The sequence below is a fragment of the Cyprinodon tularosa genome, unplaced genomic scaffold, assembly GCF_016077235.1.
Source record: "Cyprinodon tularosa strain WSP-4 unplaced genomic scaffold, ASM1607723v1 ctg332, whole genome shotgun sequence".
NCBI classification, from domain to species: domain Eukaryota; kingdom Metazoa; phylum Chordata; class Actinopteri; order Cyprinodontiformes; family Cyprinodontidae; genus Cyprinodon; species Cyprinodon tularosa.
In genome coordinates, this window is record NW_024039044.1 from 67,650 (window position 1) to 93,059 (window position 25,410).

At 38.6% G+C, this 25,410-nt stretch overlaps 1 protein-coding gene across 1 annotated transcript in view; it reads right to left on the bottom strand.

Moving 5' to 3' along the window:
* Nucleotides 1-5,043: 5,043 nt before the first annotated feature.
* si:ch211-212o1.2 (uncharacterized protein LOC492735 homolog) overlaps nt 5,044-25,410 on the bottom strand; it is a 48,587-nt gene continuing 28,220 nt past the window's right edge. The window contains exons 4-6 of the mRNA XM_038293922.1: nt 17,968-18,112; nt 11,572-11,784; nt 5,044-6,377 (exon numbers count right to left, since the gene is read on the bottom strand). Coding sequence (XP_038149850.1) covers nt 6,256-6,377; nt 11,572-11,784; nt 17,968-18,112 — 480 coding nt within the window. The 3' untranslated portion in view covers nt 5,044-6,255. The remainder of the gene's footprint in view (nt 6,378-11,571; nt 11,785-17,967; nt 18,113-25,410) is intronic.

Sequence of the window (25,410 nt, forward strand, 5' to 3'; positions counted from 1 at the left end):
TAAAGCTGCTGGTCTCATTGCTGCACAATGCCCGTGTTTCCCAGTTAGCACTTTCATGAAAAACACATCCACAGGGAATGTCTTAGTTGCAAAGACATGATTCTTTATGTCTCTATATCTCAGTAACCTTCAGACTATGTTAGTCTTGCTAAAGGCAAGGAAGAGGCCAAAGCTTAATTTGTCTTCCATGTGGGTTTAGTTTGACTGATACCAAACAGCCATGATTTCTAAAAGCCGGTCAAAATGCAGGATATTCTCTTAGATGCGGGACAAGGGGAAAATGCTGTACAGTCTCACATACAGCAGGCCAACTCTCTGATGTGAGCATCAAACACAATGAGAACCAACTCACTACATACCACATATACTAATAAACAATGAAAACTCATACGAATTGCAGTTTTGAAATAAAAAAAAAAGATAACTCCTGGAGTCTATAACTCTTTCATACCATCCTGGGCAACTGCCCGAATTAAAAATGGCTACCTTAAGGAGGGACTGGAGCATCTTTGATTGCTCTTGCATTAGAGAAATCAAGAGAGGCTGAGGTGAAGGGCTTTGGTTTGGCCTCAAAGGAGTTTTTGAAAAGCTTCTGAAGACTCCTGAAGGAAAAAGAGAAACCACTGCAACAGATGATTGCTCATACTTATAGGTTCTGCTCATAGTTTCACTGCTTTTTACCATTTAAAATATGGCATTTATTTTACAATTCATTTTTATCTAGCTTTATTTAAAATATATTCAATTAATTTATGGAATATACTTATTTAATTTCTATTAAAGACATAAATTAAGTGATAAAAAGGAAGTTCTTATTATGAAAATATCATTAAAACAGTTCCAGGCTCCTCATTTCCTGAAATAAACCCCGCCTGTGAGAACAAGGTTTGACATTTTTGAAGACTTCTTTTCTTATGAGTAAAGAAATAAGATAACTGCATATTTCTATGTATTGAGATCAGAATGATTTGAAAAACTTTGTTTTTCCAGTGAGACAGATGCCTTAAACAACAGAGAGCATTATGTCCTTTTTTTCAAAGGCCAGACCCCTATTTAAATTTTTGTGAATGGATAAACTTTTTAAGGAAAGAACCGTCTCCATTTTTTCTTGTGTGTTCTGAATTAAAAAAAAAAAGAAAAAACTGTATTAACAAAAAAATGTTTGCTAACAGAGTTTTCCTAATTTCTGTTTTTAGATTGTACTTAGAAACCAAACCAAAACAGGAGAAACACTTACCAGTTTTGGTGTAATATTTGGATGACATCTTATACGCAATAAAAAGTCAGACCTGCCAACACTTAATCATTAATCACATTTGCATTGTGCGAATGTGTAAAAAAGTCATCCTTAAATACGTGTCTGTTATATCACATCATCTCTGGATGTAACATGTTGCAGAGCTCTCCATTATCTCTCCATTCTCCATAGAGCTCGCAGTGGGAGCGCCTTTGTCATTGCAACAGATTCACCATCACTTCCACTGCTGCACCAGCGCTAACAAGGCCCACGTGCAGCATGTCTTACTCACACGGTGGTGACATATTGAATCTCACCACGTTGACGTGCTCGGTTGATCACAGCGTCATGCTGGCAGCTATTAGAGCTCCTATCAGACTCACTGAGAAGCAGGCTTTGATGGCAACACAGTCTGACACATGATGATTAGAAGGTGAAAGGATTTTCTTTTTTTTAAGTGACAGAAAGATATCATGTGGCACCACAGAAATTAATCAGGCTACACTTTTTTTGAGCCTTATTATTTTCAAATACACTCACTGAACTAAGTATCAGATGCGTATTTTTTCATCCATATTTGATTGATCTTATCTAAACACCACTAGTTCAGTCTTGACAAACTAAATAAAGGTGAGTCATGCCTTTGGTTTTCCTGTCAAAGGCCCAAGCTACTTTGGTAGGGAACTCATTTCTTTAGATTTTCTTTTATATTAAACCAGTATCTTATTATTATCCCAATATCTCTACCTCAGTTTTCCTGGGTCCTCCTCCGGTGCACTCAACTTTTTTCTAGTTGTTCCAGTTAAAACAGCGCAGTTCTGTTGCCCCGTACAGCTGAAGAGGAAATAAGAATTTGTGCAATTAGCTGCTGTCATTTCTTGTTACTCTCTAGCCTAATTTTTCACAACAGGATATTAATAAACTAATCTGGATGAATTGTCAAATTAATTTAGCATACATATAAATATGAAACGCAGTTGTTATAATTAAGAGCAAAAATACAAAAGTTGGCTTAATAAAATTGAATAATTCCTGATTTTCAAAATAATCTTGGTGAGTTTTTTAAATCCAGTTTAAATTGAAAAATTATATCCACCCAACATGTCTGCAGCAATACAATATATGACAACTCTAGTTTTTTGCATTTTTTTTTTATATAAAAATGTATGTTTTAAATCTAAAGAACAATCCAATTAAAACAACAGATAGCTTTTATTCTGAAATATAAAGGCCATAGTTTTGCCTTGGAATGGCAAAGTTAACCTGTACTTAAATAGCTGACACAAGAGGGGGCTATTGGTTTAACTTTAGGATTTAATGTAAGCTTCAGTTTTTTTTTTTTTCAGAGCAGAAATCCACAAGAAAAAACCCTTTTTCTTTTTTCTAAAGCTGATTTCGTGCTTTTATTGTGTAGTGATTTATCTTTTAAAATGAATCTAGATACAAGAAAAGAAACTAATAACTAAGATGTGCATCAAAGCAAAACAGACAATGTCTGTCTTAAAAGTTTTTTTTTCCAATATTTGTTTATTTTCAGCTTAAAACTACATAGAAATGATCTTTGCTGGTATATAAATACAGTGAGACAACATCAGGAGTTACTAAATCTTTATTCAAATCAAACAGCAATTAAAAACATTAAGGCAAACCAGCAGCAAGCTGCAAAATAGAACTTAACAAGGCTTGATACGTTTGTAAAAAAAATATAAAATTATAAAGCCAGAAAATAATGGACTACAGGCAATGTTGTTGCATTGTTGCCTCAGTGTGCATGCTTTATGTAAGATTTCATATATGAGAATTTGAGCTAACAATGGTTTCTACTTGGTGAAAACATAAAGTGCTATTATTGGGTTGTGTTTGTCAGAAATAAAGCTGAAAGCAAAGCAGCTCACTGACCTGTTGTTTTGGGGGGTTGTTGTTGCAAAATCAGAAGTTTAAACTGAAGAACTTAAAATGTTTATATGACAAATAGAGGTTTTAATCGCAGTAAGCAATAAAAGTAGAAAATACTGCTGTTCTGTGATCATCTATTTATGCTAAACTCAATATTTTTATATTTAATAATTATTTTTCATAAATAAGTAAAAAGAAATGTGAACAATAATTTCAAAATAAGCTATTACAGCTGTCTATATGAAAACTTATTGTATATGTAAAGCTCATTTCTGGCAACACATCCCAGAATTTTATTTTGACAGATGCCAGCATTATTTTTAAAGCCTAAGCAGAACTAATTTCCAAACTCTGAATTCCTGAATCACTTCTAATCAGGAGTCAAACAATAACTGAAATCATCACAGTCTATGAGACAATGCCTGATGGACTATTATATAAAATACATTGCTGAAGAACTAGATAAAATGTTGAGTCATTTGTTTCTATGGTGTTTGCTGTCTTTCCTGGAGAACAGAGTGGAAATATTTCATCAGAAAAATAATATTGTAATAACATGAAGCTTATATGACAATTTTTAAACCAAAACCTGTAGATGCATGTGGTAGATATCCATATAAATGTTTTTGTGTCTGTAGTGTTTTAATAAAGAGATGTGACAGGTAAGAGATCCCTCAGCCAACTTGGAGAGAAAAAAAATCAGAGCTGAAATCTAAGGATCGGATTCTGGGAGTTTGAACTCTTTCTGCACTCTAAGCAGTACTCGTAGGAAACTGTAAATCCTGTAGTGTGAAAACACCCTGCCTGAAAACAGACCGAAATGCCTGTTTTGATTTATAAACCACACATTCAGAGATGAAACTGTAGCAATGAAAGAGATTTAAATCAAGAAGTTTCCATCTTGTGTGTGTTTTCTGTAAAGATATAAAGCTCCAAAGAGGGGATGGACTGTGTAGTTTCATCTAAATCCTACTTCTTTCATTTGGAAATATTTTTTACTTTTTTAAAGACTATGAAGACAATCCCAGAATGTCTGAGAAAGTGTCATGTATTTAGAAGTATTCTGAGTGTGGATTTTTCTCAACTCTGCCTGATTGTGAAAAATATTTTTAAGCTTCAAAATCTGATTATAAATTAAAAGCTTTTTACAGGCAAAGATGATCCCCCTCCAGGGAAGAGGAGTTTAACATTATTTCTTGGTCATAAAGACCTAAACCACAGAACAAACAGCATTTTTGGAGAAGAGGATTCCTTACCTATAACTATAAAGGAATGATCAATGGATCATTATTTATAGCTAAAACCAATATGGTCATGGTAATGAATTTAGTAAATAAAAAATAATCATTTTTCGTTGCGATCACCGAGTCCGGGACTGGCCATTTTTGCCCAAATATAGTAACACCTCACTCCTGACATCTTCCGAAAGTTACGTCATAGTGCAGTAAGCCTAGAGCCATTCTCCCCGCTTTACAAGAAAAATCAATGGAAGCTACTAGACAGTCACAACAATTATTTTAGATTTCGAGAAGACTTCACCATTGAAATTCGCCAGAGCTATAGTTAAACTGACAATGCCCTGGTGCATGGCAGTTTAAATGTTGTAATACATCAGGTAAAAGTGAAAAAAAAATTTGTTATTTCGCTTTTCCAATTCATGATCCACAAATGACGGGTTCGTCTTTGGATTGCCAAATTGAAGAGGGAGGATTTGCCATTGAACTTCTGGCCAGAGAAAAAACACGTAATATGTAGCCAACATTTGGAAGAAGAATGTTTTCAAGATGACTTGGATAATCGCTCGTTGTGACAAACACCAGATACAGCATTGGGACTTGATCAATAACCAACACCGCACCGTGACGTCACAAACCGGTAGCTAGCAGTGGTGTTCTTTGACAAACATGAATGTCTCCGGTAAAACACATTCAAATGAAATTACTCTTAACTAAAAAAACTTATCATTTATTGAACAGTATGTAATAATTTCATATTTAAAGTACTTTTAGAAGTTTGAATTCTGAATATGACCAGACTCTTCCTTTAAGATCATTTACATATGGACTTTATAACCATTCTGGCAAAAATGTATCAATATCCACGACACCTCTTTGTTTTTTTATTAATTTGTTGGAAAATAAATGAATGCCCCATTGTTGATAGCAGTACATAGCTGACCGTTAACTCCTGTCATGATAAATAAACTCAGCAATATCTTTGGATTCACACTCGGGTGAAAAAAGCTGCAGTTTTACAATAACGATATGTTACTTCTTGAGGAAACCCCCAGGAGTCCCTCCTTATGAGCTGTAAGAAGTGACCAGAAGACTTCATCTTAAGTTTTTAATTTATACTAAAATTCATATTTTCCTTTTGGACTGACCTTCGCAGTGGAATGCAGTTTCTAGCAAAGTATGGTCATCTGAGATCTCATCATAGTGATGTTAAGATGAGCCTTATGAGTCTAATTTAATCTGACCAGCATCCACTAGATTAAGAATCATAGCTAACTGTAGTTTAGATTATTTTAAATGGTGTTGCTTTCACATGTCCATGAATTAAACTCAGAAAACAGAAGACCACAGGTCAAATCAGCATGTTAAATTGCTGTAGTTAACACAGACCCCAATCTATGAGATGGAAGCCAATTGATCAGTCAGAAAATGATCAGATATCCCCTCCTGTGAAAGTGCAATCATGTTTAGACAATAATTTTAGCAGTTTGGTGGGAAGATATAATCCAAAACTATCCTAATAAACCACAAACCAAATGCAATGAAATGGGACACTATCTGAACCCTCCCATTTATGAGTTGCTGTGAGATGTTGCTGGTCACAAACAGCTCAGTCTTTCGTCTGGAGAGCCCAACCTCCAGAAACCAAAACCATGAATAAACCCCACTTCAGGAGTCAAAGATGCAGAAGATCCAGAAAGATTTTACATCAATATCAACTTTTCTTTTCTTTGCACACAATGTTAGGTGAAACGTTTGTTCTGAAGCAGAAAAAAACAAGAGATCAGAGTGATGTTTGAGTCTGTTTCTACCATCCATCATTTCTTTCTGTGTTATTTGCAGTTACACCCTGTAATCCCTCGTTACTTTTTTCACTAGGTTTATGGATCAGTCCGTTTTCTTGGCCCACGCCATGTCATCCGATCGTGGTCTCTGCCCAGTCAGGTGTTCGATCAGTTGCTCCATGCGTCTCCAAAAGCCCAGCTGGTCCAAAGGATAGTTGCACCAACCTGGATTGAAAAAAATAGTTGAAGCAGAGACAGCAAGGATGAATAAAAAAAGATGAGAAAATAATCATATTCAAACCACATTTGATCTGCAAAACAGAAGTAAAAACACAGCTTTGGTGCTTTGTGATAGATCTTTATGTAATCAGAACACTACGTATTAATGAAACTCCTGACAGACATTTATTTTCAGTACCATCTATCACAAACGAACAGTTTTGACTGACCGTGCAACCAGTTCATGCAAAATACAGAAAACTAAGGTGTATGCAGTGCAGAAAGGAAGTCAAGAGGCATCTGAACAGGGCAAAAGATACAGAAAGTTTATTAAAAAACTGTGAGGAAAACGAAGCTCTGTTCTTAATAAAGCCCTTTGGATTGTATCCATTTGTACTGACTTAAAGTCAAAACCTCTATTTGATAAAATACCAAAGTCAGTTCAGAAACTAAAACAGGTCATTTAAAGGTCATAGTTTTTCATAAAAACAATATTGTTTCCCGTAATGGTGTGAAGAGGATTGGGCAGCAGACAAAAGGCCAAGGCCTCTGCTATCCGATCCATGGCCGCTTAAACTGGCTCTGGGGCATGTCACTTACTAGGGGGAAGAAGCCTAAGCTTGTGCGGAAGGTGCAGCGATACTGGATAGAAATAGTTGGGTTCACCTCCACACACAGCCAGGGCTCTGGAACCCAGCTCCTTGAGTGAGGCTGGACTCTCTTCTCCTCCTGAGTGGACCAGCTATGCTGGCTCATTTTGGACTTTACACTGGCAGAAAAGAGGGTTGCAACCCTTTGCCTTTGGGTAGGGGGAAGTCTCATTTTGGCTTACGGGCAGAACAGCAGTACGAGTACTGGGTCTTCTTAGTGTCCCATGGGAGGGTGTTGGATAGCGTCCCTCACGGAGATTCCATCATTCTCCTGGGAGACTTCAACGCCCATGTGGGAAATGACATTGAAACATGGAGAGGCATGATAGGAAGGAATGGACCGCCACTCGGCTCAACTCTGAACCTGAGTGGTGTTTCATTATTGGACATCTGTGCAAGTCACAGATTATCCATAATGAACACTATGTTCGAGCATAGGGACTCCCATCGGTGCACAGTACACTTTAGGCTGGAGGTCCATGATTGACTTTTCAATCATATATTTTGACCTTGAGCCGCAGGTCTTGAACACTCTGGTGAAGAGAGGGGCACGGATACGCTGGAAGAGGAGGAAGCTAGACAGACTCGGCAGGCCAAAATAAATAGTGAGCATCTGGCAATGTCTGGTGGAGCCCTCGTTCAGGGATATGTTCAACCTCCACCTCCGGGAGAGCTTCTTCCAGATTCCGGTGTAGTTTGGGGACATGGAGTTTCAGTGGGCCATGTTCTTTGTCTCCATTGTCAATATATCTGCCCCTAGCTGTGACCATAAGGTCTGTGACGTCCATTGTGGTGGCAAACCTTGAACCCGGTGGTGGACCTGGCAGTAAGAATGCTGTCAAGCTGGTGAAGGAAACCTATTGAGCCTGGTCTGCTTGTGGGACTCCTAAGGCAGCAAGCAGGTACAATAAGGCCAACGGTGACACAGTGTGGGGGGTTGCAGAGGCAAAAACAAGGGCCTGGGTGGACTTTGAAGACTATCAGTTTTCCTCAAAACTACTCAGGCAAACCGTCTGACACCTCTAACACTGTTTCCATTGGGAGTGGGGAGCTATGAAAGGAATACTTTGAGGTTCTCCTCCGTCCGGCTGACACGCTTTCCGTGGTCGAAGAAGAGACAGGGTGCTCTGCCGGATTTGTTTATTACTTAGGCTGAAGTCACCAAGGTGGTCAAAAAACAGTGGCAAAGCTTTGGGGTGAATGAGATCTGCCCTGAGGACCTTACAGCTCTGGATGTTGTTGAGCTGTTGTGGCTAACAGGCCTCTTAAACAACACATGGAGGTCGGAGACAGAGCCCCTGGATTGGCAAACTGGTTCGGTGGTTCCCCCGCACAAGAAAGGGTGGCAGAGGGTGCGTTCCAACTATAGAGGAATCACAATTCTCATTCTCCCTAACAAGGCCTATGCCAGGGTGCTGGAGAGGAGAGTCTGGCAAATGGTCGAATCTGAGCAGTACCTGGTGCAACCTGGCTTATAAATTGGGAGGAGCCTGGTAGCTGGACCTCTGGTTTTAAGTAAGTTTTGATCAACAATCTTTTTCTTTTGGTGCTCTTTCTACATGATTCAGCTTCTTTTGGCTCATTCACGACATCTCTGGTCTGCATGGGGTCTAAGCTAATTTCAAAATGGATCTATGCTTCTGTAGGTTATTCTGACAGTAATGGTTATTGGCACATGGTATCTAGTATTTTGTAGATATATCTAAATAATTTATACCATTTATGGCTCCACAGAAATGCTACCTCCAGGCAGACTTTCGTCTCCCTCTCGCGGTCATTACCTTAACTCCAAAGCATGAAAGGTCTCCTTTTCTATTTCACATCTACACAATGACTTTAAATTGCTGTACATTTAAGCCTCCTGCCTTATTCTCATTGTGTGCAGAAGGATGGAGGGGTTTCCCAGGAGACACCCTTAAGCTTTTCACTTCCTATGATGTTTACAGACTTTCAGCAGCTGTGAATTTATCCGTTTGAGTTAAGCAAATTCATGAACGTGTGGCTGCAGGCCAAAATACATTAACATGTACCCATGAATGAATGCATGGCACCCATGTAGTAGCAGAGCAGCCTTGAGAGAGTAGACAAAATAATCTTGATTTATGCACACAAAGTTTACCTTTAAAGTTTGAATTAATCCACAGATTAAAACAGAACTAATGTTCAGACAACGAGGAAGCATGTGTTTAAGTCACATCTGGTTGCTGCAGAATCCGTCTCTCTCTTGGTTGGAATCATCCAGAAGTATTTTATTTCCACCATTTTTCCATGTTTCTCCTTTCTCCCCTGTTGTCCTCCCCTGTCCTCCCCCCTCCCATCCGCTGCCTGTGAAGTCCTATTTGTTAGAACAGACAGCAGGTTAGCATTAAATATACATGGGGATTGTCAGCCGGTGGTGAACACAAAGGCAGCAAGGCGGGCCCCCGGAGGACTCCGAGCTAGGCCCAGGCTGCGCGAGCAGGGGACCGTCGTCAGCCCCCTGTGGACTCTTCCCCTGTCCCCGACCACCACCTCCTTCCTCCACAAACACAGGTTAGGAACCGAAGAGGTCAGAGCGACCGGCACACGCTAACAGATGCGAGACTCTGCAGATGTAGTGGAGTGTGTTCACCGTGCCACCCCCGACAGCTCAGGCTCACATCTGTCGTCCGCTGGGGCGCAGGGTGACGTATGAGCAGAGTCGCCCCCTGAGTATCCCTCCCGCTTTCACCCAGATGCAGACTGAATACAGAGTGTGGATGTGTGACAGAGGCCTCTAGTCTCCACAGACCCACACACACACAAACACAACATTTGCTTTTAGTTATTTATAAACTGACACACAGTCGCCATTTTATGTGAATCTGCAGAGAAATCCAAGTTTAATTATTCTGGAAACATCATCTTCTCTTTTAACCTTCCAAAATGGATGTTTTAATGTGACTTTGAAGGGGTTTACGTCTGATAATTTAATTTTGTTTTAAATATTTTCATTTTGTGCCTTTAAAAAATATGCTCTAAAGATATAAAGAAAGATAAACAAGAAATAATAAACCAAGATGCGCAAACAGTGGAACTAAGTCCATCCTGTCTGCTTCACCTATTGAAGGGTAGAAAGAAGCTTCCGGTAGCTTGGGATGAAACGGGTTGATCAACCGATCACCATCAAAGCTGACCCTGCTTTATAAGCAGGAATTTGCTGCTCTGGTGTCACCTAAGACAGATTCACTGGTTCAAGGAGAAAGTTTCTCAATACAAAGAAAATGGCAGCAGAACTGAGATTTGATGTTACATCTGTTCTCTGGAGAGATGAGACCAAAGTAGAGATGTTTGGCTCCATTTTTGGAGAAACTAAATGCTGCATATCAGCCCAAACACGTCATACTCATTTAAAACAGGTTGGTGGAGTTTAATCCTTTGGGCTTTTTCTGCAGGCATTAAGGAGCCCATTTAGAGAGAAAAAAAAATGGTTGTTTCAATTTTTTGTCAGACAATTTTTTTATCCAATAAACTCCTACATTTTTAATCCTATAAAAATGTTTTTAGAATTTCTCAATTTTTATTTTAATTCCTGAACCAACAGAATTCTGAATGCTGCAAACTAATCTATCAGCCAGGATAGATTTACCTATTTTCATTGTATTTTTTATTTAGTTTCATTGTGTGCAACGTCTACATCCAGTGGTTCATGATTTTAGATACTGTTGTGTTAACATTTATTGTGTAAGTAGCACAAAAGGGCTGTGTTTTTATTGTAAGCACCTTACAGGAGTTGGGCCAATGCGTTCCTTGTTGTTTTATTATACAATAAAAATAAAGGAAATCTGCTTCTGATTTCCAGCCAGTCTTTAACATAAATCCTACATAAATCACTGCTTCATCATGACAAATATTTTAGAGACATCATGTTTTAAACATGGGACCTATCAAAACAGGTCAAATAGAGTAATGATTCCTGAAATAGAGCTTTACATGTAAATAAAACATGTTGCTTAATAGTTAATCTCACGTGGTATATTTAATTTGAAATTAGATATCTGTAAAAACTGGGCATAAAGAACTAGCTTCCTAATAAGTATTGAACTGCTGTATTTTAACTTCATAAGTATGAAGTAAACTGTATAAATTGGTACTTATGGATGATTGATTGATATAAATAAAACATCTAAGAGATAATCTTGATTTTTTTTATGTGTAAATCTCAAGGCTGAGATAAAGACATATGTCATCTTCTTCTCCAGACCTGAAAAATTGCTTAATGCATTTCAACAGTTTTAAAATGGAGCAAAAACCTTGTTGACCACCCCATATTCTAGAATATTTGCCCATAATATTCTACTCAGATTTTAGTGCCATAAATAAGTTGAGGTGTTCCAAACACACACACGGTCAAAGTCTGGACCTCACCATGATTGAAGTGTGGTGGGACCGTCACTGTAAGGAAAAAAAAAAGGTCTGCAAACCTCATGAGCTGAGGAAACGTGGAAGAATAGCGGATCCAAATCTAGAGAGGACCAAGTTGATGAGAGCTACTGCTGTCACTGTAGCTTCTTTAGCTCTGAAGGCCATACCTGTGGTGATGCAGTAGTACGTCTCATGAGGTGAAACATGGTGGATGCGGTGGTGTTTCCGTGGCAACACAAGGTGCCAGTCCTGCAGCAGGGTGACCCAGCGAGGTAGACCAAAGTATGAGTGGCTCCACTTGTGAATCTGATTGGTCAACGTCACAAAAACCGCCAAGGCAAAAACGTAGCAGTCCCAGGGGTAGGACGCCACCAAGGCCTCTAAAAGGAGACGGGGGAAAAAGGACTAAGTTAGGCGATTGGTCGATCAAGATGTATGGACATACAGAGGGAAAGAGCCACATGGAGACAAGCTGTGGAGGGATGAGGAAACCAGAAAGAAAGGAAAAGGCTGTTTACAGAGAAGAGGACTGAAACCACAGCAGATGGCCGCTCACACTGAGTCTGGTTCTCCTGGAGGTTTCTTCCAGTTAAAAGTGAGTTTTTCCTCTCCACTGTCGCTACAAGCATGCTTAGTGTGAGGGATTGCATCCACTTCAATGAGTTGATACAATCAACTGGTTTTCCTTAGAAAGAAAACTTCGAATCAATTTGACTGTATGATCTGGTGAACTGTAAAGTGCCTTGAGATGACATGTGTTGTGAATTGGCGATATAGAATTGAAATTGAAACTAGGAATTATAGAGAACAGCTGGGATGCAACCGTTTCAAACTTATCTGTTTCCTTAGAAAGAAAATAGATTAGAGCAAATCGACAAAAGAAACAAATCCAGGAAGAATATATCTCTGAGGAACAGAAGAGAAGATTAGTGAGCTGTTTGAGTATTTCAATGTAACCAGAAGGATAAAACGGATCTTCCGTATCATAACTTACTTTTCACATACATGTTTAGTTTCGGTATATTCATACAATCCATGTAAAGGAGACATGTAATAAAAAAAGGGGCATTTTATAATTTCCAGAGTTTTCTATGATAACATATATAATAAAGGTAATGTTATGCCTTCAGCTGATGTTTTCTAAACAATTTATACACAAAAATGTCTCCCCTGGTTAAAGCAACAACACTGAAGTTTATGTTGGAAATCTTCAAGATCTACATAAAATGAGCCTTTGTTTTGTTTTGGGTCAGCAGGGGTTCTGGACTCCTATATAGATGCCGTTAGTACAGACCAACCATAAAGGAGGCCCAGTCTCTCTCTCTTACTGTTAATCGTTAACTCTAACTTAAAAAAGGTGAGGCCTGCAGGATAAATGATCTTCTGGGTTCTTTTGAGACCTCCTAAATGTCTCACATTTAACATCTACACACTGGCTCGTCTACACAATGCACAATGCATTGTCATTGAGTTGTATAAAGCACATAGCGACAGTGGACAGTCGCTTGTTTGGTATGACTGATTTTGCAGCTTCTCCATCTTTTCATAACTCTGATGAAATTATCCAGAATTGGGATGAAGACCAGCAACCACTGTCCTTCATATTTCCACATCCTTATACACAACAGCCCCATCCAAGTGTGTGTTCTTTCTTTATTCTGATGCAGGTAAAGCTGTAACTCAGCTGAGGGATGGAGAACAGCAGATAAGTGGTTTTCCGACTGTGACAAAGTGGCAACGAAACTGAATTTTACACAGCGAGAGGCGATGCAAAGCTGTGAACCAAAAGTATCATTTGGACTGAGAAACTGCTGAAAAATAGCTTTTATTCAACTGTCTGACTGACAGAACTAGACGATATTAAAAAAAATATATATTATCTATCTTACAAGATAGTAATAAAAAAAAATCTTAGACTGAGGTTCTGTTTGGAGGAAAACTTGCTTTTCTATTAAAATCCCTTTAGTTTGTGCAGACGGCTGGGTGTAAAACACTGGGTGTACATGTATCTATTCAGCAACAACACAAAGCTTTTAGCTAGATTCAAGATAGCTGGTTAACAAATAAAAGCTTTGTATTCGTACATTTTTTTTTATTTTGTATAGAGCTGATAAAACTACCAACAAAGGCTAAATTGTTTTAGGTTGAGCTGCTTCAAATAATAGAAAATCTCTCTGGTTCCTTCTCAGAGTCACTGAGAACCAGACTCCTCCTCTTTGAACTGAGAACAACAGATTCTGGTTCTTTAAATAAAAATTATTCCATATTAATTCATATTAATTTTAGTTTTGCACTGATACTGATACCAGCATCGGGCAGGCCCCTGATCCAGCACTAAAATGGTGGTATCGGCGAGTACCGACAAATAAGGCACCGATAACATTTTGAGAACCAAAAGATTATTCAACTATTGTCACCCATTCCAGGTAGGCAATAAAAGGTTCTACTGGATTCACTTTGTATTAGTCTTTTTCCTGCTTCGCAAAGGTAGGCAGCAGCTTGACAAAGCCATGATGACCATTATTTTACCGATGGTATCGGCATGGTAACAGCCGATACTGCAAAGCCAAGTATTGGGTATCGGCGCAACACTAATTAATATGTAAATATGCAAGATTATCATTAAGTTATCAATTTAATTTTAAAAGGAGAAAAAAAAAATAAAGAGCTGTGGAGAGAAACAAAAGTCAGCCTCATATGCACAAAGGGTAAATCTCTAAATAAATCTCTCAGATAAAAAGTAAAAGCAGAAATTCAATAAATAAGATTTAATTCAATCTTTTAAAAACAATTAAAACTAAATGACTTATGTGAAAGAAGCTTATCTACTTATATTGGTGTTTATTCTATCATACAGTTTTGAAGCACATTGTTACAGAGATCTGAAAAAAAAACACATCTAATGATATGAATAACAATATAGGTAATTTTCTCTAATATATGAGATGAATTAAAGGTTTAACTAATGTTTTAATTTTATTGTTTAATTGCAAAACTTAAGACACATTTCAAATTCCAAATTAGAAAACTAGTTAATTATTTTTCTCTAAACAATCTTCTGCTGGCTATAAGCTGTTCTTTGGATTATTATTACTAATGTGTTGGATCATGGTCATTTTGGCCCTTACTATTTTCAAACAAAGATAATGACAGCTAGTAATACTCCACACATCCACTGTCTAATGCCTTCTCTTCATGTCTGAATGATGTTAAAACAGCAGCCAGGCTAATTAAGTGCAAAATGAGCTCTGGATGCTGTGACCTGTAGCTTGAGTATCTTGCTTTTATTCTGACTGAATCTGGAATATTAGAACTCAAAAAGAACAAAGGTATTTTTTTTCTGCAACCAAGGCCATTCAGCTTAAACTTGCTCAGTTAAGGATTTATGTTTTTTCAGCTTTTACTTCTATCCATCCTCATGTCTCTTGTTAACTGTTAATGCTGAAATGACTTACAGGCGTCCTCCTCACCCTGCATCCCTCTTTCTTTGAAAAAAAACAAACTACAATCTCTTGACCGCGGTTCAAACACGGACATGTCAGCTGGAGACGTCAACTCTCCCCCTCATCCTGTGTCTCTGTGTTTGTCCGGTGACACGGTGAGGAGCTTGACATGACAGGTTTAGATGTCATCTTACCGCTACATGACCCTCGTATGCCCCCGCCCCCTCCCGCCAGCCCACTCAAACTCTTAGCAGTGACCTCTTCGGGAGCAGACATGACAGGAAAACAAGTTGCCATGTCCCTGCCTCCGTTCGGTGACCTCCTGACAGGACAAGCGTGGACATCGCCCACATGTGGGCTTCAACTGTCCTCTGATCCTTCATGATGAAGACCATTCATTTCCCTCTAGTTCCAGTTTCTAACATCCTTTGTTTCTTGAGATCTGTTAAATCAACTTTTTGTTTTCTTTAGTGCGTCTTCAGCATTGCAGTTTAAAGAAACTTTTTTTTCTACATTTTCTCACATTTAAAGAAAATATCCTTTTTAGCCATTTGCAAAGACTAAACCCTACATGAACTGACCAGGTTGTTATTAATGGAAGTCGGAAGCGAACGTTTGAATGCATGAAGCTGCAGCAGGCCATGGTGCTCCTGATTCAACGTAATGACAAAACATTTTTAAGCAAAAATTAAAAACATTGAGTTTTGTGGGTTTTTACAAAAATTAAAATAATCTTTTCTGACAGAACCATTTTACCTCAAGACTCTGTCTAATTATTTTAAACCGTACAATCTTAGATTGAATATCTTTCTTAGTTTTTTTTTTTTATTATTCATAGGACAATTAAAGAGAAGTAAAAAAAATGACTCTGGGGCTCTAAGTGCTTCAGCTGAAGACAAATGGACTTTTCTTGTTTCATGAAGATGCTTCACGTCTCCTCCAAAAGGCTTTTTCACTCATTTTCTCCTGAAGCACTTACCCCTGTCCTGGAAGACTGACAATCCAAAGCTCACTGTAAGAGAGATGAAGCAAAGGGTGACATCTTGGGCTCACCGTGTTTCCATGACAACAAATACATGTGATCTACAACCCAGCTGATGGACTGGGAGTTCCACTAAAAGAAAAAGCTTCTGTTTTCCTAACAAAACAAACAAAAATTACAATAAAAATAGTTTTTTCTTAAACTTCAGTTAAAACGTAACTGTGTACTTTGGTCAGATCAAAGAGAGATTTCCTATGGAGGGAAACAACCTCAAGCGCACTAAAGAGTATGGTGTTGGATCTATAATGCTGTGGGCCTGTTTTCCTTCTAAAGACTGGGGGAACCTTGCTGGAGGCCAGGGCAACTACTCTGTAACACAACCGGGCATAAATCCAGTGCCTTCTGCCAGAAAGCTGAAAATGAGTTTTCAATGAGCCTTTCAGCAGAGTTATTATCACTACCTGGTTAGGTTCTTCCTGTTAAAATAGAATTTTCCTCTCCACTGTCGCTTCAAGCATGCTTGGTGTGAGGGATTGCTGGTGAGTCAATGAGTCGATGCAATCAGCTGGTTTTCCTTAAATAGAAAACTTTGAACCAATCTGACCGTGTGATATGGTTGAAAAGGTGCCTTAAGATGAAATGTGTTGTGAATTGGTGCTTTATAAGTAAACTGAATTGAATTCAATCAATAATCCCAAAAATCTCACCAAATAATCCCAGAAATAATTAAAAACATGAATTAACCATCTCTGTTCCAGGTAGTTTTAGCATGTTTTCAAATTAACTAAATTTAGCTTAAATACACAAACTAAAACAGTCAAATAAATACCAGGTAAAGATTTCAACTTGAAATACTGAGGTAGTTGGCTTCCCCCAAAAAAGTCAACTATCAGAGTACCTAGACCAAAGTAAAAAGCCAACCATCATTGATGCCCTCTGGTTCTTGCAATGTCACAAGGAAACATTGTCTTCTGCTGAAGGACAGGCAACTATCTAGACAGGTTGTAGGTCCATCACAGGGCAAATAATGCACACACACTAATAACGAGGGACTGTTTAGAGAGACCAATCAACCAAACAGCCACTTTTTTCCCTGTGGGGGGAGGCCAGAGAGCCCTCATTGAACCTGAGCATGCACAGAGAGAACATACAAACGAATAGGGACAGGGGGTCAAACAGAGAGAACATACAAACGAATAGGGACAGGGGGTCAAACAGAGAGAACATACAAACGAATAGGGACAGGGGGTCAAACTCAGGACCTTCTTACTGCAAAGAAACAGTGCAACCACAAACTGAACCACAAAATAATTATTATTCATCCTGTAAATAGGAGAATTTTATTTATTCCATTATAAATGGAACATTTTATTTTGTGCTAGGCCAAAATGTAGCATCACAAACCTTGCTGTGTCTAAGTTAACTTCATTCACATTGAAAAATATTTAATTAATGATAAACTCAATCAGAATTATTACAATTATAGCTAAAATTAAAACAAGACATTACAGATTAAAACTAAGACATAATCAAACCCAAGTTTGAAATTTAGTTAAATTCGCTTGTAATATTTTGCTTTCTAATTAGATCAAATCTTAACCTCTGAAGGTAAATAATCCAATAAATGCTCAGCTCTGGTGTAAGTGGTGTTTCCGCCCCCCTTAGCTGACATGATTTATATCTGAGAAACTTGGTTCCAGAGGTTTGAAACAGCTTAACCCCACAGCGCCGTACGTAATGCAGCCTTTAACCCGAATAACTGGTGTCACCTCCCCTGTTCTCCTCCCATTAGTGACCTTTATGCTTGAGCTGAAGTGCAGACATGACAGGTGGAGATGTCACCTCCTCATAAGCGCTCTGCCAGCTCTTCCTGCTGCTCCTCCTCCTCCTCCAGTCCCTCCCTTTCTGCTCTCAGGGTCAGAGCACACGATTACCAGAACTGCCACAGGTCTAAAAACAACTTACGTTGGTCCTTTCTAACCCTGAGATTCTGCTGCAGGTCGCTGGAGAGAATCTGACCTTCTTCAGTCCTTAGAATCACTTTTGAATGTCATGAAATTCAACTGAAAACAATCCTCAGAATTCCAGGTGAAAAGTGACAACAGGCCTGTAGACAAACCTACAGGCGCAGCATGTACCTGGTGTGTATGTGAGGAACTTGTAGGCCATGTGAGCTAGGGGCAGGATGGGGATCATACAGTTGTCGCCGTTGGTTTCAATGAAGTCGTGCCGAGTGATGGCGGTTGGATCGATGTGGTGCTCCCTGAATGGTCGGATGAAAGCCTGTGAAGAGAAAAATCATTGCTTTGTGGTTCTCTTCCCTCTTTAGGACAGAACAACCTTTAAAGGGAAGTATGCTGTTATTTAACTAAAGGACACTGAAACACAAACACAGTGAACTCCATAATCTGATCCAACAGGGTGCAGAACAACCTAAGATATCAGTTTCCATTATTAGCTCTTTCAATTATCAGCCCAGTTCCTGGGCATGATATATTACCACTGCACTGCTGTGGTTGGCAGCTGACTGGTTTTCTACAAACTAGATGCTGCATCACAGTTAAACATCTTTACTTTAGTCTCATCTGTTGTTCCAGAGGTTCTGGGTTTCATTCAGATGCAGCTTAGCAGACATAAGTTTTGTTTCATATTCTTAAAGACGTTTTTTTTTTTCCTTCATCCCTTAAAGCTACAGTGTGTAATAATTACAGGGATATACAGTCAGAAATGTAATATATTATACATAACTATGTTATTTATCATCATCTACGAGCTCAGCCTCTTAACCTTAATATTTGCGTTGCCTTAGAATTCGTTATTTATAGTTACATAGGAGCGGGTCTCGCAGCCATGGAGGCAGACATCTTTGCGCTACGGCAGCGCAGAGCCAACAAACTAGTGATTGCGAGATCGCCAAAACGTCACAACGATGTAGAAAAAATAACGGGTATATTTATTATCTTAAGTCTACATGAAATCTATACCCTACACAGACTAATGAAACACTATCTGTAAAATTATCTATGTAAACAAACCTCACTTGAGAAGGTAGGTGATGCGGACGTCGTGGAAGACATTTTGTCCCGTAATGCTCGCCGTACTGTTGGGGGGGAGAAGCGGTGGGGGGGAGATGTTCATGTTGCTGCAGTCTGCAGTCTGGCCGCTAGATGTCGCTAAAAGTTACACACTGTAGCTTTAAGATGTGACTGAGTTTCATTTAAAAGCCCAAACCATTACGTTTCCACCACTTTCCTGGACAGTTTATAAAACACTGAGCATTACGAAAAATATTCATTTCTAACATTTGCACTTAGTTTTTTCTATCCACCCTGTAATAAGTTTTGTCCCTAATACTATGACTAAGAGCTGCAGGCTCTGACATGGAGCTGTTGGGTTTTCTTGTCTTTAATCTCCATTGTGAATCAGCTTTCTGTCTCTTAGACTATGGACTTCAGATAATTAGCAAATGGCCTCATAACCCTACCCAGACTGATCGTCATTTCCTTATTGAAGGTAATTTCTGATGTCTCTCCAGCTTAACGTCACATTAAGAACATCTATATGCTCCAGTGCCGAAAGTTATACTTTAATGACAGCTCACTCCCGCAGAGATCAAATAATCAAATAATCTGATCAGCAGCTCTTGGTTCTGAAATTAAACAAAAAAATCCCTTTTTTCTTTCTTTAATCCAACTTGCCTTAACAGCTGTTTTACAATTTATAGAAACGAATATCTGCGTGGAACCTGTTGTGTGGTTTTTCTTCACTTGACATTAAATTTAAGTTTTACAGATTTAATTAAAGACAGAAAAGTTTATTATGTTCTGATTGGGGCTGAAACAATCAGATTAATTGTGATGAATCAATTATTGAAATAATCGATTATTATTTATTGAAATAATCATCAAATAGAGAGTCTAAAACAAGTCTTTATCTGTCAAAACAACAGTTAGAGCAGTAGTTATACCAACATTGATTAAAAAAGATGTAAATGTTTTGCATTTAAGATGAAAACACTTTTTCATCTGTCAATATGCTCTATCCAGAACTCATCTAGTTTAATTCTGTAAGAAATTGTCTTTAAGAAACCTTTGCCTATATGATTATTAATCAATTAAAAAAAAAAAAAAAAAATATATATATATATATATATATATATATATATATATATATATATATATATATATATATATATATATATATATATATATATATATACTGTATATATATTTTTATGTATATATATAAAGAGGGCACTTTATAATATGTCTACAAAAGGCAGATGAGATAATCAGGTATGTCTCAGAACATTCTGTGAATTTATCAAAAAAACTAACAATTCAAACCCTTCAAAAGCATTAATGTATTTTGAAGAATTCCAGTCAGCTGCATGAACCCTGTAAGATGGTCCCTCTCTCTTTTATAAACCAAATGATGCATTCTTACAGGGTTTTCCACAATCATCCCACAACCAAGTCTGACAATTAATTAACCGTCTCAGCCATTGCTGTACAAGGCGCACGACATTTACCAGGTGGAAACAACAAAACCCAGCCACCAAAGAAAGTCGTTTGCAGCTTTTTGTGTAGGTAATATACAATAAACTGCAAAGCTAAACAATGCAGATTAAACACACAGAGGAATCTAAACACACTTAGCAATGCTGAGCCCCAAAGCACACATCCAGCATCTTAATAAACCTCAGAACAGCAGTCGACCTGCACACACACACATACTAATGCACATAAACTCAAAAATATGAGCTTCAAAACACACATCCTCGCAGACACACAAGGCCCCAAACCCCACCTGCGCTGTGCAGAGGCAGACACCTGTCTGTGAGAGCACGGGGGTCTCAAATGAAAGGCTGAATCAGAATCTCAGAAGCTTAAAAGAGGACAAAGAGAAACACACCCACGAGCACACGCTGGATAAAGGTAATTTATTTCCCTAGGTGGAAAAAAGGCGAGAAAAGGGGAGGTTTGCATGTGTGTGTGTAGGCATGGAAGCATCAGCATGAAAACTCATTATTGTCGGGTCTGCTGCTCGAAACAATCACAGCCGCTGATCTATGGAAGTCGTCGATGGGTGCCACTGCAACTCTGAAGTTATCTGTTGATATCTGTGCAATTAGGACCCCATCTCCGCTGAAACAGCCCCTCTCTGTTCCCTTCGGCCCCTCCTCTCCCCGCAGCCCTCAGTCAGATGAAAGGCCGGCTAAGCCACGGAGGTCGTGCCGAGCAGGGCGGCTCCGGCGCTCCCAGTTAACGCCGGTCGCTGCATGTCTTCTAATCCCACACCGTTTAGCGGCCTGCATGGCACGGCGCCCGTTAATCACCGGCTCACATCGCCCATCGCCCCGGCAACCAGCACCTTCCCACTGCTTGTGCAGATACGCCCTTCCACCCCCATTTTTTTTTTTTTTGTCCATCTAACATTTATTTCATCAGATTTTTTTCCTCTCTCCACTTTCATTTTTTAGGAAACATTCCTACTCTGAGTAAAAACTGACACGTCGCCCCAGAGAAGGAGATGTTTGTTAAAGATGCAACAACAAGGTAGAAGCCAACACAAAGAGAGCTGCTTTTAAACAATGAAAAGCGAAGCCGAGCTGACTGGGATCTTCAAACACATTCTCCTAAACTGGAAGCACATCTGGCAAATTTCAGAGTGAATCGAGCATCATTGGGAACTAATGAGCGTGACTTTGTCCTCAAAGTAGTCTCATTAGAGGACTGCGAAATCCTTGTTGAGTCAATTAAAGCTCAACGACATGAAGACTAAAGAAAATACAGCGTGGCCCGAAGCCTCGCGAAGGAATTGTTCTGAGCACTGCAGGGAGGCTGTGCAGCTCTTTTTAAAACGTTGCCGCAATTTCAGTTCTGTGGAGACAAAAAAAAGGGTTTTATGGGCTGGATTCATGATAAGTAATTATGATTAATGTGAGTTTCCCTTTTAAGGGTGTTTAAAATCATATTAAATAACATTTAATGTGATGAATTTGTGTTTACCTTGTAATCATAGCACCTGTTTTTAGGTAAGAGACACAATATTCTTGGAAAAAAAAAATGTATCCTTCCCAACATATTTTCTTTGTTTTCTGTCAACCTTTATGTTTTTGATTCATCATCGTATTCATGTCAGGGTTCTGCAAAATGTCCTGTCTCTCCAGATCAAAAGTCAATAAGATTTATTTATTTATTTATTTTTTTTTTTGGGGGGGGGGAATCAACAATCAGTGTTATTACACTGTAATCTGATAACTGCCTGGACTGCGGATCAGAAGAACCAGTCTAACGACTTAAAGTAGGCTCAAAACCCGTTAATAGCCACCAGTCCTTCCCAGTGCTTAAGACATTTAAAGAGGGTTGAGAAACAAAATCATTTATATTTATCAGCATAAAAAGGGGTTATACAGCCCCTTTTAAGCCAAAAGTGGACCAATAAGCTATGCAGGCCCAACAAGGCTTAGTTTAGATCAGTTCATCCTTTAACGTTTAGAAAAAATAGATTGTGTAAACATGTTATAGTCATCTTTGTTGGTGAACGGAGTGATAAGACACCAGCATTATATTTTGCTGGTCTTTTCCTTCCACAAAACAGAATGTCTGAGATCTTTACTTGGCCAAAAAAAGGAAATATAATCCTGAGGCACAACAACTTTGTGGACTTAGATGGATCTGTTCCAAACATCTTGGTGACGGATAACACCTAGGAATGTGGTCATAATGTTATGCCTGATTAGTATATTTTTTTATATCTTACTTTCTCCCAGATTTTTACAAAAAGATAATGCATAATCAATAGATCTTAAGACTGATGTGTCTCAGTTTGGGATTCTTTAATGAATTCTTGATGAAGTGACAGACATTCTTGTCTTTACAGGAAGCGCGAAGATTGAGAGGTGTGCAGAAACTTTGCATAAATGCTTCTACACTGCGTTTCACACCCTGAGTAATGTCCTTAGAGAGATCTCAACAATTATGGACAACAAAGGAAACTGGAAACAAAATCATGACAAGAGCATGTAAACACAAGACGTATACAAGGCAGCTAACATAAAAAAAACGACACAACAAACAAAGAATGAAAGTGCCTCTATTAGCCTCGGGTGTTCTGCATCGAGTCAGTCTTTGATATTCAAACTAACCTTAAATAAAAGCAGAGACCTGCTTTATTCCTCCGCTCCAAACCACCACTGAGGTAACTGCACACACATATCAGCACTGCAGCCCATTGCCACCCCTCTGTTCCCTGCTAACGTCTACACTTCTCTTCCACTAAATGCATTTATTAGGCCTCTCCTACAGCGCTTGACACACCATGTAAATATGCTGCTGTGTCTTCAGTCTGCCTCGATAAATGCCACATCATACATGAACATCCACCCACATAATTTCCTCAGAAAAACATGAAAATTACACAAGTTAAACTAAATCGGATATGAGAGAGAAAGAAACTTTGGACACTATGATTACTCAAACTGGTGTCCTCGTTAAACCTAGTTATTAAGATTGTATGGCATGTTTTTCAAGTTGAAATTAAAGGCTTTTTATCATTATTATGCAAGACTAAGTAAATCTGTGATTTCCAGATGTTTCAAACCCAACATATCTGGGTAAAAAAAGGGAGCAATCTGCCGCTGAGGGCATGGAGGTAGGAAACAAGGATTGATGTTAGGAGACAATGAAGGGTGCAAAGAAAAATGAAGGACGGAAATAAGGAGGTAGATACAAAATAAGAAGGAAGAAAGAGCAGATGGACAAGAAGGTACAAGGTCACAAGCAAGGAAACAAGGAAGGTGACAAGAAAGGAAGTCCAGAAGGACAGAAAATAGGGAAGGAAGGAAGTGTACTTGTATAGCACATATCAGTTCAAGGCCAGTTCAAAGTGCTTTACATGTATTAATATAATAAAAATAAAAGCAAATGACGATCAAAATATAATAAAATCAGGTAATAAAACAAAAAAAAAATTGTGGAGTAAGTGGAGCATAGGAACTAAATAATGCTTCTCTATGTTCGGTTCTAGTCCTGGGTGAACAGAGTAGGCTTGAAGTAGAAGACCTGAATGGTCTGGGAGGTTGATACACTGACAGCAAATCTGCTATGTATTTTATATGTAGGCGTTTATCCATTCAGTCATTTATAGACTAACAGAAGGATTTTAAAGATCATTCTCTGTGCTACAGGGAGCCAGTGGAAGGACTTCAGAACCTGGCTGATGTGCTCTACTTTCTTTATTCTAGTGAGAACATGGGCGGCAGGGCTTTGGCTCAGCTGCAGCTCTCTGATGGACAAACCTATGAAGAAATTTTTGCCGTAATCAATTCTACTAAAGATAAATGCATGAATGAGTTTTTCTACATCCTGTTTGGACATTAGTCCTTTAATCCTGGAGATGTTCTTTAGGTGATAAAAAACTGACCTGGTAACCGCCTGGCTCTGATGGTTAAAGTCTGAGTCCATCATGACACCAAGATTTTGGCCATAATCAGTAGTTTCTAGTAACTGAAGCTGTGAGCTAACTATGGATCTCTATGGATTATTAACCCAGGTTTTTTTATTCAATTGTAGAATGTGCATCCACATATAAATCTGATACAAGCAACTAACCAATGCTCTGATGGGTTCATAGTCACCTGGTTACATTGTTATGTAAAGCTGTGTGTCATCTGCATAGCTATGGTAACTGATCTGGTAGTTTGCTATAATCAAAGCCAAGGGAAACATGTAGATGTTGAATAGGAGGGGCTCCCGGATGAAGCCTTGGGGGACCCCACATGTGATTTTTCTGGTGTCTGATTTAAAGTTTCCTTCTGACGGATAGAAGTCCCTGTCCTTCAGGTAGGATTAAAGCAGTCCAGAGTTCTACCAGAAAGGCCAACATAGTTTTCCAGAAACTGTAATACAATCAAGTGATCAACAGTGTCAAATGCTGCACTGAGGTCCAATAATACCAGCACTGTGGTTCTTCCAGAGTTTGAGTTTATACGGATGTTACTGAACACCTTAATCAGGGCAGTCTCTGTACTATGGTATACACAGAAATCTGACAAGCAGCTGATCATTGTTAAGAATGCATTTAACTGTTCAAAGAACTTTTTTTCCCCACAAATCTACAGATGAAGGACAGGTTTGAGATGGATTTGTAGTTCTTTAGGATTAATTTGTCCAAGCTTCTCTTTTTCAACCATAGTTTGATAATTGCTGCTTTTAAGGGCCGAAGAAAAACACCCAACAAACTGTAAGGAATGTTTTTGGGGTTTCAATCAAAGCAGTCTCTAAAAAAAACAGGTAAAACGTTCTTAATAAAACCTTTGGTTAATTCGTCAAGGCAGAAGGAAGATAAGGAAGGAAGTAAATGTTTGCCATGTACACCTGAAACATAGAAATCAAATAAGGAAAGTAGACACAAGATTTAGTGCAGATGAGTTTTATAAGATTGCTATTAATCTAAGGAGCAGCATGAGTATCAGCTTTTATTTATCCGTAACAGCTTTTGTTTTTTTTGCACTTTTCATTATTTGTAATCAAAATTTGACTAATATCAGCTCATTATTAATCATGCATTTATAATAT